The sequence below is a fragment of the Anser anser genome, assembly GCF_964211835.1.
Source record: "Anser anser genome assembly, chromosome: 6".
Classification (NCBI taxonomy): Eukaryota; Metazoa; Chordata; class Aves; order Anseriformes; family Anatidae; genus Anser; species Anser anser.
The window spans coordinates 24,413,246-24,427,860 of NC_139726.1; the positions used below are offsets into that span (position 1 = coordinate 24,413,246).

The following is a 14,615-nucleotide window of genomic DNA, read 5'->3' on the forward strand; positions in this document are numbered from 1 at the left end:
TCTGTACCTTTTGGTGGTTCAGGCACATGTTTCTCCTCCTTTTTTATGACAGGTATCTCAATTTTCTTTTTAGGAACTTCTGGGACTTTAAAATATTATTTTGTAAGATATTTTGAAACATCTTGCATCCCCAAATACCAATTTCTCTAATGTATTTAAATGTTTTCATTCTTTTTAGACTTTGAATTTTAGATGTTTGTAAGTTTGGGGAACATCTATCTTTAATACAAGGACTTGAACAGAAACACTAAGGGGGCAAAAGGACAAATATTTGCAAGACCTTAACTAAAGAATATTTGGATTAACTATTTCAACATAGTTATATTTTTATCAGTGTTATAAATTACTTGTAAAGTTCTCTACTAACAGTGAAGATGAGAAGTAATCACATGACACAGAAACCAGATCCAAATTTGGAAAAGGCGATGACAAATTTGGATGTGCTTTCAGCAAAGCTTTAACTCACACAATTAGGTTTATGACAGCCACCCATTAAAATATGAATTTTAAAATTCAGAGAATTTCGAACTCTGAATTTCAGAGAATATTGTGGGATTTATTTATATATTTTTAATTTTTCAGTTTTGGCATTATGTTTTACCAGATAGGTTTGAATGAAAACTAATACCTTCAGGTTTCTTAATTTTTTCTACTGGTGTAGGTACTGGTTTAACTTCAGGTTTAGGTTCTTTCTCTGGTTTAATTTCTTCCTCTTCTGGCTTCTTTTTAAGAACTTTAAAAGAAAAGGAATTTCAGTTTTTAAAGCACAGATAAACAAAAGAATAGTATAGCGAGCAAGACAAGACTAAACATATGTAAACAACAATAAAGAACTAAGCACATAAAATACTTAGTAAGATACTATTCTGAAAGCATTTTAAAATTCAAAATCATCTAGAGCAAAAAGATGCTTATTTAAGACCATTCCCTCTGAGAGGAAAGATGTGAACGTTAACTGTCTATGATAGAACAAAATTTCTTATTGCAGAACCTTCATGGAAAAGATATGGTGGATATATATTCTGGAAGAACAGTAAAAGATATTATTATAATACTGAGATTTAAAAAATAACATTATCTATTCACACATGTATGTGCGTAAAGTAGGTTAGTTAATAATGACATTTCATGTCAAGTTGTTTTTAATCTACAAACTCATAAACAGTATGAGATTAAAAATGTGTTAGATTAAATAACATCACTTCAGTTTCCTACTGCTTGCTTTTCAATACATTTTAGGAACTGTTCCTAATGTATTTTTGCATCTACATTGAGTAAATATTAGATTTATTCTTTGAAGCTTTAGTCAGCAGACAAGTGCCTGTATAGAATATTTGAATGACTTCTGTTAGTCCCATGCCTTCTTCTGCCAAAAATGACAAGTAGTACATTTGAATGATAAATTACTGTACATATTCATGCCTTAATAACTGAAGTTACAGGCAATTTTCAGGGACAAAACAGAGGATTCTGGATTAAACTCCTATTGACTTCAGTGAGGGAAGAAGGCTAAATAATTTGTTGTGTTTGGAGAGCTCAAATTTTTATTGTGACTGTTTTTCATTTTGCTTATAATTGTCGTCTCAGATATCCATTTTGGGTATCTGATGAGACATGTCAGAAAAATGAACATTATGTTTTACTAGACTGTCTGAAATTAGAAGGTGAGCTGCAAGGTACGTGGGCATGAATAATGATCCCTGCCCGTATTTCAAAGAGAATGGGAATTAGTGCTATCTATTTTTTAAGCAGTAACTGAGCACAAAGTAATTTATAAGGCCCCAGACTTTGCAGAAAACAGGACTGATGTCCAACAGTCCCACTAACCCTTGGGAATGGTGCAGTACTTTTAAGAAAAACGTAAAAGAGAATACTGTTTTACTTATGTGATTTTTAAGAACATTTACACTATTGCTGGAAAATATTTAAGTGTCCACAAGCTGAAGAAACTGGAAATTTTCCATAAGCTTTACATGGAACAGGAAAACAGAAGAGAGCTATAAAAGGGAAGCAGTTTTCAGTGTTCTTGCCTGTTTTCTGCATAGATCCTTTGGATTTGTTAGACTCTTGCTTCATTCCTGCAGCTATAAACTCTTTCCCCGATAAACATACATGAAGTAGTACTTTGTTCATGTAATTTTTCACACCATACAAACCAATGTTATTTAGGGAATACACTGAGCAATGTTAATATGCTGGGATTTTATACCACTACAAGCTACTATACCTCTTTTCAAAACAACTTCTTCTTTTGGTGGTGGGGTAACTTCAGGAATTACTCTGCGAGGTTTCTTTACAAGTCCAGGAACTTAAAAGAATATTATTCCAGATTTTATTACAGGTTCATAACAGTAGTAAGAGCTAATCAACAACTAACCACTCCAAACACACACAGATAAAATGATGGTCCACTACTGAACATTCAAAGCAAAGGTAAAACTGCTGAGATTGAAGTCAATTATTTTTAATCTTTTTTCCACATTATTTGTTTTCAGTTGCCTTACAAGCTTATACATAAAGGTAAATTTTCATACAAAACAACAAAAGAGAAATATGGTCTAACAAGACTAGAAAAGTTATGTATTCAAAGAGAGTTATAGTTACATTTTAATCACCCTTTTCTCTTGAATTACATGGTTATGTAGCTCATCTGCACTGTCTATGATACTCATAAAGATACAGTCAGCTTAGTCGCTAAACCTTAAGCAGCATTAACAAGATATGTTTACTGTGCTGCTTAGCAGCTTGTCTAAAGGTCCAGTACATATGAAAAATATAAGGGAATACTTGTAAAGCTGCTTGCTCAATTCACAATTCATTGCCAACTCTAAATTTTCTTCTCACAAAATTAAGTTACATTTCAGACAAATAGTTACTATGGTTGAGCTATGCCATACACATTTAAACAGTATAGTACTTTTTATTCCTCCTTAAGCAGAGAACTGAAATGAACATCTACACAAGTGACAAACTCATAAAACCACTCTCTTTCTTACTCTTCCGTGATTATCTTTTTTGCAGTTTGTTAATATCATGATGGGAAATTAAAGTGAACATAAATACAACAAAATGAACATATATATTCAAGACTGGAGTCCACTCTTGAATTATAACCTAATAAAGACACCATTTGATATTTCTAAGCAAATTGAAGAGGATACTGAAAACTACAACTCTGGGCTCAAAAGAGGCTTCAATGAAGTAAGATGCTTCTATTAGGTAGGTACCTTTAGCAGGTGGGGGTTCCAATTTCGGAGACTCAACAGGTTTTGCAGTCACAACTTTCTTCTTTGATTCAGGAGCTTTAAAGAAAAATATTTGAATTTTATCATACACATCATTAGATTAAAAAAACCCTCAAACTTTCCAAAAAAATCAAACAACTGATTAATACTGTTGACCTAGTAGAAAGACAAGATCTACAAAGTTAAGATTCTGGCTGATTAACTGTTTAGAAGTCTGATGAACCACAGTTGATCTGAAAACCATGTTCACAAAGTAGCACCAGTAAATTATTTCTGGTAGTTCTTTTCATTTGTAAGAATGTATTAAAGATAGCAGAATTATGTTAAGAATAGAAGAATGTGTTAACTTTCAAAAGATTTTTTTTTAAATACATGGATTTAATCAATAAGTTTTGAAAAGAACCCATGTAAACTGACTTGGCATGACACTGGTGAAGTAAAAAATATTTATCCACAATATGGTGAAAATTCATACAGGCTTTAGCATTAGTAAGACGCACCATTAGAATAATAAAAAATAAGAAAAAAAAAAGAACCATGGTGATATGTTTTAAAGCACGCTTTTCAAGATTCATCAGTATAATTAAAAAAGGATTATATGTTTGAATTCCCATTGTTAATGGTGGATTCAGATGCTTATACCTTTAAGTAGTTCTCTTGCCAATTTAATATCTTCTGTTGGTGGAGTAGGTGCTGCTGGTTTTCGCTTTTCAGGAAGCTTCTTTTCAGGTTCCGGCACTTTAAATAACATTAGGTAGATTTAGTACAAACTCACTACCACAGTAGGTGTGTGAAGAGTGCAAATATAAAGATGGTAATTTTCCATTTCCAGTGAAGTTAATGAAAAATCACACAATTAATTGGAGTATAAAAGAGCTTTAGGCTGTTGCTTTGTAGCTTGCACACAACACAAATATTCAAGTTGATATAAAAAAAAACACGTTAATAACATGAGAACAAATGTGGGAAACAAAATGATGAGAAGACTCCAGTTGACGGGAAACAAAGTGAAAGCAACTAAAATAAGAGCATACTAGTATACATACAACAGAGCAAGAAAAAAATAATAATGCACAATAATAAAAGGTGTCTGAAAGCCTCTAGGTACTTTGTATACCTTCAACTGGCAAAGCCTCTACTTCTGCAACTGAAATTTCTTCTGTTTCTTCAAGTTCAACTTCCTTTAAGATTTCATATTCTTCAAAGAACATTGATAACTGGTGTAAGTTTCCAATGATAAGATCATTTCACATGAACATGCAAATATCACTAAAAAGAACACTAATTCAATATACACAGACAAATAACACATTAGGATACATAAGTCACTCAGAATCTGTTCATACTGTTAACTCTGCAGTTAATGCATGCCTTGAGAAAACTATTTATATGTAATTTTAATTCAAGGTTGTGTGAAGAATAGTGTTTTTTATGCATACAATATAAATTAAACATTAAATTTGTGGATAAATAATTGTTACTGGGAAGAATAAAAATGGTAATGTTCTCAGTTCATTCTAGATTATAGCATGAATATAACACCAAATAGTAGGTTTCAAGAGACTTGAATTTAGTGAGAACTGATTATTATATAAAAGAGAATAATATAGGATACTCATTCTCAAGAATATCCCATGCAGAATCATGTGAAAATACTTCATTTAAAAAACTATATTTTACTCTCATATATGAAAATATAATATTAGATATAAGAAACAGACTGATATAATCTAAAACATGAAGTGAAAAACTTACAAACACTAGAATGGCGAAAAAGAGGAAAAATTATTTTTAAAGCTTATGTTTGGAAGAACTGGAAAAACGATTATCTTTACAATAATAGCCATGATGGCCTGTACCTTCACTTGGTAGTGGTTCAGGTGTTTTAGGAAGAGCAACGGGTATTTCCTCCTCTGGGATAGCTTTCTTGGGCACCTCAGGCACTTTAAAAAATATTAGGTTGTTTTACATGCATGTGTATAAAGATACGTACGAAACATAAGAAAGACAAAGACAACTAGCACACAGAAAATCACAGTGAATGAGTCCATAACAATAAAAGAGTGTTTATGCTCCAAAAGATCTTTCCCTGGGTAGTCAACAAGGTAATATAACTGACATATTTTATATACAGAGTTATAAGTAAAGAAAAGGGAAAAGAATAGAAAGGACGTATTTTCAGGAAGCACCTCCTAGCAATATGTACCTTTGGTTGGAGGAGGCTCTGGTTGCTTAAATTCTGGCTTTTTAGGTGTTGCAAGAATCGCTTTCTCTCCTGGGACAGTTTTCTGTGGCACTTCAGGTGCTTTAAAGACATAAGTTAATTTTCATTTTTGGGAATATTAAGATGCATATATATGCAAAATACTGAAAAGTACAATGATGAGGAAGAGATTCAAAATATGAGGAATAAAAATTTCAGTGAAATTACACACTCAGATGTTTAAGCATTGTCTATAAAGTTGAATGGAGAGAAAATTAAAAAGGATGGCCTCAGTCACTGACATATGTACCTTTAACTGGAAGAACTTCATGTTTTTTAAGAACAGGAATAGGTTCTGTTACTTTGGGCACAGCAACAGGCTTCTTGGGCACTGCCACAGGCTTCTTGGGCACAGCCACAGGCGGCTTGGGCACAGCCACAGGCTTCTTGGGCACTGCCACAGGCTTTTGGGGAACAACCACCGACACCTCCTCTTCTGGCTCTTCCTCCTCAACCACCTCAGGCACTTTAAAGATATTAGTTCCTTTTACTTGACAGGGACAAAGATCCGCAAACAGCTTAATGGTAAGCAGTGAAGCAGGAAAGGAAGAGTCCTTTTCAGATAACACCACTTCCTTCAGGTGGACTACTTGCAGCAAAGAGCCCAAGCGGGGGCTTATGATAGAGCGTTTGCCAACCAGCCCCACCCTCTGCCACAGGCCCATACAGACTCGTACAGACACAGCATGGCTAAATGCTGCTCACACCCCTCCCCACAGAAGGCAGAGGGGCAGAGAACAGTCAGTACTGTGTCAACACCCAGAGCACGGCAGGCACTTTGGGACACCACCATATACCTTCAGCTGGAGGAGCTTCTGGCTCTCCAGGCTCGGCAACTGCTACCGCTTCCTCTGGTGGTACTTCCACCTCTTCCTCTTCTGAGACCTCTGCCTCCGGCATCTCATGCACTTCAAAGATATTAGTGTGTTTCATTTTACATTGCTGAAAAGACATGCCACGCAGGACAAAAAACAGGGCAACGCAGACGCTGAACACCACAAAAGCCTGTTCAAAACCTCACACGCACAGCACAGTACGCCCAGCATGCATAACTTTGCAAGTCTCAGATTTAAGACAAAGACAGGCCAAGAGAGGGTAGGACAACACTTAAGAGAAGGAGATAAAGTATCTTCTTTGTCAAGTTATCCATGAAGTCAGGTACCTCTGGGTGCTGGAGGCTCTGGGGCTTTGGCAACGGCCACAGGTATTTTTTCCTCACGAATAGCCTTCCTGGGCACTTCGGGCACTTTAAAGATATTAGTAACAGTCAGTTTTATACATTGAACAGGATAATGAACAGTGAAACATAAACGAAAGGTGCCCTCGAGAAACTAACCAAACTGGTCTCATGGTATCAACCCCACCTCTCCCTCACTTGCTCACAAAAACACAAACAGATACAGAGTGCCTGTGTTTATGTACGACTCAAGAGCGAGGTGAGAATAAAGGTACCCCTCCATGTACTCAGCAGCCTTCCCTCCCAGGGAAGAGAGACTGTCATTCTCAGCCCTGCTGGGATCTGATGGTTCGCTGGGAACAACCTCAGCCCATACCTTATCTATTGTCATTCCTCATACAGGCATTGATAGAGAGAGGAACAGAAATCCCACTGGTTTTCCTTCATCTCTATTCCTGTCCTTCTCCGTTTCCATTCTTTCTTTATGCTTTTCACTTCCCTGGTTTATTTTCTTATCTTGAGTAGTTCTCATCCCTCAATTCTCCTCTCACTGTGGCAACTCCCACAGCTAATATGGTTCACTGGATTTTATAACCATTCTTTCTTCACTACATTCTCTGAAATGGTCAGATATTTCTTTAAGCACTTAATATGCTATCAGTTCTTATAACTCCCTTCGTATGTGCATTTCTGAGTAACTTGTTTTGTTTTATAAATTCTGAAAGACTCATGCTTATGGTACACAGTCACTGAGACTGTCAAAATAGTCATGGGGACATTTGTGTCATCAATTTAAGATAATGTTTGGCAATACTCTACAAAAAAGCAATGATCAAATTTTAAAAATCAAATTTTTGTGTCTGAAGATTTAGAATATGAAAGTGAAACAGTAAATTCAAAATATCTTTTGGGTTGTTCATAAAAATACTAAATAATGGAATTCCCAATTCACACAAAGAACTTGGAAATTTCAGGTAATCACAAATGGACAGGATATCAGATTTCAGAAGTAACATTTCAGATAGTAAGAAACAGTCTTGTTCAGGTCAATGTGCAGGGCAACAAGTACCTCGAGCTGGTGCAGGTTCTGGCTTTTTTGGCACAGCTACAGGTATGGGTTCTTCCAGAACAGCCTTCTTGGGTACCTTGGGCACTTCAAAGATATCAGTATATTTTAGTTTTGTGGGCTGTACAGATGTATATGAAACAATAAGACAATCAATAACATGCGCACACAGTCTTCCCTGAGAAAGCGCTGTGCTTACACTCAGTCACTGGTTGTGCTTTGCTTCACACACGTTGTATGCCAAGGGTGTCAAAGATGTCATGCAGGACATGGGAAGTCTTTGTTTAGTTTCAGTTTTTGAGGCAAGGTGGAAATGCAGAAAACACACCCCATCTTTCTAACAGCTGGTCAGAAACTTATGTATGGAATCCAACCGTACTTGAAGGTCTGTTGCTTAGCATTCATGACTGCTTGGTCAACTCTAACAATTGTTAACAAAATTTCCAGTTGCTTTAACTATTACCCTCCTTTTTCCTATGTTATTTCCAGTATTTTAACCTCCTTTTCATTTTCAGTTTTCCACAGTTCCTGTCTTTGCAGATCCCTCTTCCTACAGAAATGTGTACTTTCTCTCCTCTCTGCTGGCTGGTATTAATGAATGGCCCTTTCATGTGCTAAAAGAATAATCAGCAGATATATCCAGTCTTTTGGTAGTAAGTCCACCTCCAGTTTAGTGGAATTTACTCACTTTTAAAGAGATAGAGAACTGATATGGCTGCTCTCATCCATTAATAATGATTATTGAAAGATTCTGGGATGCAAAATTATGTATTTTAAACTGAAGCCATATTTGCAGCCTGTTTTTCAAAACAACTTTTTATACTCTTTAAAGTAACTATTCTGCAAATCTTAATTTTTAAAGTTTACAAGAAGGTCAGAAAGCTGATGATATTTTTAAATGAAGTAGATTTATCTGTAATGCATGCCACATTTTTGCCTCTCCATTTCGTATTACTTAAGCACGTATCTCAGAGCATAATTCATAAAGTTAGTTCAATTTAATTCCAGAAGAGCACTATGTTTATTTCAAATAATGACAGTATAATGATGATATATACCTTTGGCTGGTGGTAGTTCTGGTTTTTTGGGTTCAGCAGCAGGTGTTTTTTCTTGTGGGACAGCTTTCTTGGGCACCTTAAGCACTTTAAAAATATTATTTTCTCTTAAATTCACAGTTTAGAAAAATACAAAAGATCATAAAACTGATGACAGAATCAAAGAGTTTAGATATTTCTTAAAATAGAGGTTCATCTAGTGACTGGTTGGCTAATTACATACGCAGCCTTACGCACAGTAGAAGATGGGGCTGGAGACACATAAGAAATCTTAAACAAAAAAAGTGGCTAACAAGAAATTAAAGTATTAATCAAGATACTAAAATAAAAAGCAGCTCTTCTCACAAATATACCTTTAGCTTCTGGAACTTCCGGTTTCTTGGGCACAGCCACAGGCTTCTTGGGCACTGCCACAGGCTTTTGGGGAACAATCACCGACACCTCCTCTTCTGGCTCTTCCTCCTCAACCACCTCAGGCACTTTAAAGATATTAGTTCCTTTTACTTGACAGGGACAAAGATCCGCAAACAGCTTAATGGTAAGCAGTGAAGCAGGAAAGGAAGAGTCCTTTTCAGATAACACCACTTCCTTCAGGTGGACTACTTGCAGCAAAGAGCCCAAGCGGGGGCTTATGATAGAGCGTTTGCCAACCAGCCCCACCCTCTGCCACAGGCCCATACAGACTCGTACAGACACAGCATGGCTAAATGCTGCTCACACCCCTCCCCACAGAAGGCAGAGGGGCAGAGAACAGTCAGTACTGTGTCAACACCCAGAGCACGGCAGGCACTTTGGGACACCACCATATACCTTCAGCTGGAGGAGCTTCTGGCTCTCCAGGCTCGGCAACTGCTACCGCTTCCTCTGGTGGTACTTCCACCTCTTCCTCTTCTGAGACCTCTGCCTCCGGCATCTCATGCACTTCAAAGATATTAGTGTGTTTCATTTTACATTGCTGAAAAGACATGCCACGCAGGACAAAAAACAGGGCAACGCAGACGCTGAACACCACAAAAGCCTGTTCAAAACCTCACACGCACAGCACAGTACGCCCAGCATGCATAACTTTGCAAGTCTCAGATTTAAGACAAAGACAGGCCAAGAGAGGGTAGGACAACACTTAAGAGAAGGAGATAAAGTATCTTCTTTGTCAAGTTATCCATGAAGTCAGGTACCTCTGGGTGCTGGAGGCTCTGGGGCTTTGGCAACGGCCACAGGTATTTTTTCCTCACGAATAGCCTTCCTGGGCACTTCGGGCACTTTAAAGATATTAGTAACAGTCAGTTTTATACATTGAACAGGATAATGAACAGTGAAACATAAACGAAAGGTGCCCTCGAGAAACTAACCAAACTGGTCTCATGGTATCAACCCCACCTCTCCCTCACTTGCTCACAAAAACACAAACAGATACAGAGTGCCTGTGTTTATGTACGACTCAAGAGCGAGGTGAGAATAAAGGTACCCCTCCATGTACTCAGCAGCCTTCCCTCCCAGGGAAGAGAGACTGTCATTCTCAGCCCTGCTGGGATCTGATGGTTCGCTGGGAACAACCTCAGCCCATACCTTATCTATTGTCATTCCTCATACAGGCATTGATAGAGAGAGGAACAGAAATCCCACTGGTTTTCCTTCATCTCTATTCCTGTCCTTCTCCGTTTCCATTCTTTCTTTATGCTTTTCACTTCCCTGGTTTATTTTCTTATCTTGAGTAGTTCTCATCCCTCAATTCTCCTCTCACTGTGGCAACTCCCACAGCTAATATGGTTCACTGGATTTTATAACCATTCTTTCTTCACTACATTCTCTGAAATGGTCAGATATTTCTTTAAGCACTTAATATGCTATCAGTTCTTATAACTCCCTTCGTATGTGCATTTCTGAGTAACTTGTTTTGTTTTATAAATTCTGAAAGACTCATGCTTATGGTACACAGTCACTGAGACTGTCAAAATAGTCATGGGGACATTTGTGTCATCAATTTAAGATAATGTTTGGCAATACTCTACAAAAAAGCAATGATCAAATTTTAAAAATCAAATTTTTGTGTCTGAAGATTTAGAATATGAAAGTGAAACAGTAAATTCAAAATATCTTTTGGGTTGTTCATAAAAATACTAAATAATGGAATTCCCAATTCACACAAAGAACTTGGAAATTTCAGGTAATCACAAATGGACAGGATATCAGATTTCAGAAGTAACATTTCAGATAGTAAGAAACAGTCTTGTTCAGGTCAATGTGCAGGGCAACAAGTACCTCGAGCTGGTGCAGGTTCTGGCTTTTTTGGCACAGCTACAGGTATGGGTTCTTCCAGAACAGCCTTCTTGGGTACCTTGGGCACTTCAAAGATATCAGTATATTTTAGTTTTGTGGGCTGTACAGATGTATATGAAACAATAAGACAATCAATAACATGCGCACACAGTCTTCCCTGAGAAAGCGCTGTGCTTACACTCAGTCACTGGTTGTGCTTTGCTTCACACACGTTGTATGCCAAGGGTGTCAAAGATGTCATGCAGGACATGGGAAGTCTTTGTTTAGTTTCAGTTTTTGAGGCAAGGTGGAAATGCAGAAAACACACCCCATCTTTCTAACAGCTGGTCAGAAACTTATGTATGGAATCCAACCGTACTTGAAGGTCTGTTGCTTAGCATTCATGACTGCTTGGTCAACTCTAACAATTGTTAACAAAATTTCCAGTTGCTTTAACTATTACCCTCCTTTTTCCTATGTTATTTCCAGTATTTTAACCTCCTTTTCATTTTCAGTTTTCCACAGTTCCTGTCTTTGCAGATCCCTCTTCCTACAGAAATGTGTACTTTCTCTCCTCTCTGCTGGCTGGTATTAATGAATGGCCCTTTCATGTGCTAAAAGAATAATCAGCAGATATATCCAGTCTTTTGGTAGTAAGTCCACCTCCAGTTTAGTGGAATTTACTCACTTTTAAAGAGATAGAGAACTGATATGGCTGCTCTCATCCATTAATAATGATTATTGAAAGATTCTGGGATGCAAAATTATGTATTTTAAACTGAAGCCATATTTGCAGCCTGTTTTTCAAAACAACTTTTTATACTCTTTAAAGTAACTATTCTGCAAATCTTAATTTTTAAAGTTTACAAGAAGGTCAGAAAGCTGATGATATTTTTAAATGAAGTAGATTTATCTGTAATGCATGCCACATTTTTGCCTCTCCATTTCGTATTACTTAAGCACGTATCTCAGAGCATAATTCATAAAGTTAGTTCAATTTAATTCCAGAAGAGCACTATGTTTATTTCAAATAATGACAGTATAATGATGATATATACCTTTGGCTGGTGGTAGTTCTGGTTTTTTGGGTTCAGCAGCAGGTGTTTTTTCTTGTGGGACAGCTTTCTTGGGCACCTTAAGCACTTTAAAAATATTATTTTCTCTTAAATTCACAGTTTAGAAAAATACAAAAGATCATAAAACTGATGACAGAATCAAAGAGTTTAGATATTTCTTAAAATAGAGGTTCATCTAGTGACTGGTTGGCTAATTACATATGCAGCCTTATGCACAGTAGAAGATGGGGCTGGAGACGCTGTGGGCTATGGGCTTGGGTTTGCTTTCATTGTCCTCTTTTCATTTCTTTTTTCAGTATTACACTATATGCTGCTTACAGCTGTTTCATGTAATATTCATTTTAAATATTTCTAGTATTTAAATACTCTCAACGTCATCATTGGCAAATGGCACTTCACTTGAATTATGTCCTTGTGTTTTGGATGGACGGAATCTGGTGCTAGAGAAAATGTTTACTTCTCTAGACAGTATTTGGTACTTTCTAAAAGTAATGAAATGGTGAAGCAGTGCATCAATTTTTTGTGCATACAGGTTTTGAGTATTTCAACTTTAACATCTTTCATCTGAGTATTCTGAGAAAATCAAGTCCTCATATGACAACCTTGCATATTAATTCGTATCTGGTACATCTCTCTCACATTTTAGATGCTAGAGTATGACTATAAAAGATCAATTTAAAATGGGATTCATTGAAAGAAAAAAAAAAAAGAAAGAAAGACAAATACACAAACAGGAACAACAAAACCACCATCCCTGTAATGGTGCTCATGATGACATGTACCTTTAGCAAGTGGAGCTCCTGTTTTTTTAGGTACACCATCAGACACTTTCTCCTTTGGGACAGCCCTCTCAGGCACTTCAAAGATATTAGTTCAATTCATTTTACAATTCAAATACATTTAAACATATGTACACAGATTGAAACATAGAAGATGTGAAATCTTGTGAAATAACAATCTGTCACAAACATGCTCAGTGTGATTTGTAGCGGCAAGCACAATTTAAAATCTAAGGTTCAAAATGACAGAAGAGGTTAAAATCATGTTTAAGAAGATTAGGTGTGTTTATCATGTATTCATGATAATATGTACCTCTGGCTGATGGAGGTTCTGATTTTTCAGGAACAGCTACAGGAATTTTCTCTCCTGGGACAGCCTTCTCAGGCATTACAGGCTCTTTAAAGATATTAGTATATTTTAGTTATTCATATTAAGCTTTATTATGAGCAGTGAAACATACTATACTTGAGAGAAGGAATAGACATCCTACTCATAAGATGTACCTTTAGCTTGTAGAGCTGCTTGTTTTTTATGTATGGCAACAATCTCTGGCTTTTCAGCCGTCTTGGCCAGTGGTGGTTCCTCAGGTGATAAAACAGGCTCTGGCTTCTCAGATGCCACTTCAGGCTTCGGTTTTTGAAGTGCTGTAAAATTCTCTGGTTTTCGGGGTGCCAAAATTTGTTCTGAATCCTTAGGCACCATAACAGGTTCTGGCTTGCCTTGCACCGCAACAGGCTTTGATTTTTGTGACACTGCAATAGGCTTCGATTTTTTGAAATCTCCAGCAAACTCTGTTTCTTCCGGTGCCACAACAAGCTCTGCTTTTTGGGGTGCCACACGAAGTTTTGTTTTGGGGGGCACCACAATGTGCTCTGTTTTTGAGGGTGCTGCAGCTGCCTCCAAGTCATCAGGTACCACAGTGATCTCAGGTTCCTCAGGGGCCATGAATGGCTCCAATTTGGGGGGTTCCACAATAGGCTTTTGTTTTGAGTGCATCACACCATGCTTTATTTTTTGGGGTGCCACATCAGGCACGGGTTTCTCAGGTACCCCAGCAAGGTCTCGTTTCTCAGGCAAACCAGCATGATCTGTTTTCTTGGCTGCCACAACAGGCCTTTGTTTTGGGGACATCACACCATGCTTTAGTTTTTGGGGTGCCACATCGAGCTTAGGTTCCTCAGGTACCACAGTAAGGTCGGTTTTCTCAGGCACCACAACATGTAGTGTTTTTTGGGCTGCCACAACTGGCTCTGTTTCCTCAGGTGCCGCAACGGTTTCTGCTTTTCGGTGTGCCAAGACAGCCTCAGGCTCCTCAGATGCCACAACACCCTCTGTTTCTTGGCGTGCCACAACAGACCTTGTAACCTCAGGTGACACAGCATGCACTGGTTTTAGGGCCACTGTCACAGGTTCTACTTCTTGAGGTGCCACAAAGTGTTTTACTTTGGGGGGTCCTGCAATGTCCTTTGGTTTTCGTGAAACTGCAACAGGTACTTTCTTTTCTAGAACAGTTGTCTTGACCACTTCATGTACATAAAAGATATTAGTTCTAAATTAACAGTTGCTCAGACACATATACCTACTTTAAGTAAATCATAAAACATAAAAAGACAATTGGAATGGAAACATTAAAAACGTATGAGGTACCAAGCATTTATGTTAGCCTTTTTAAGGATGGAGATAACACACATTGGCTT

At 37.4% G+C, this 14,615-nt stretch overlaps 1 protein-coding gene across 1 annotated transcript in view; it reads right to left on the reverse strand.

Moving 5' to 3' along the window:
* The window catches only part of TTN (titin), a 243,979-nt gene that overhangs the window by 105,815 nt on the left and 123,549 nt on the right, over positions 1-14,615 (reverse strand). The window contains exons 162-182 of the mRNA XM_083841011.1: positions 13,422-14,441; positions 13,231-13,314; positions 12,921-12,995; positions 12,121-12,204; positions 11,066-11,149; positions 9,982-10,065; positions 9,617-9,727; positions 9,160-9,285; positions 8,810-8,893; positions 7,755-7,838; positions 6,671-6,754; positions 6,306-6,416; positions 5,759-5,974; positions 5,452-5,550; positions 5,105-5,188; positions 4,363-4,443; positions 3,888-3,983; positions 3,228-3,302; positions 2,228-2,308; positions 629-733; positions 8-85 (exon numbers count right to left, since the gene is read on the reverse strand). Coding sequence (XP_083697137.1) covers positions 8-85; positions 629-733; positions 2,228-2,308; positions 3,228-3,302; positions 3,888-3,983; positions 4,363-4,443; positions 5,105-5,188; positions 5,452-5,550; positions 5,759-5,974; positions 6,306-6,416; positions 6,671-6,754; positions 7,755-7,838; positions 8,810-8,893; positions 9,160-9,285; positions 9,617-9,727; positions 9,982-10,065; positions 11,066-11,149; positions 12,121-12,204; positions 12,921-12,995; positions 13,231-13,314; positions 13,422-14,441 — 2,946 coding nt within the window. The remainder of the gene's footprint in view (positions 1-7; positions 86-628; positions 734-2,227; positions 2,309-3,227; positions 3,303-3,887; positions 3,984-4,362; positions 4,444-5,104; positions 5,189-5,451; positions 5,551-5,758; positions 5,975-6,305; positions 6,417-6,670; positions 6,755-7,754; positions 7,839-8,809; positions 8,894-9,159; positions 9,286-9,616; positions 9,728-9,981; positions 10,066-11,065; positions 11,150-12,120; positions 12,205-12,920; positions 12,996-13,230; positions 13,315-13,421; positions 14,442-14,615) is intronic.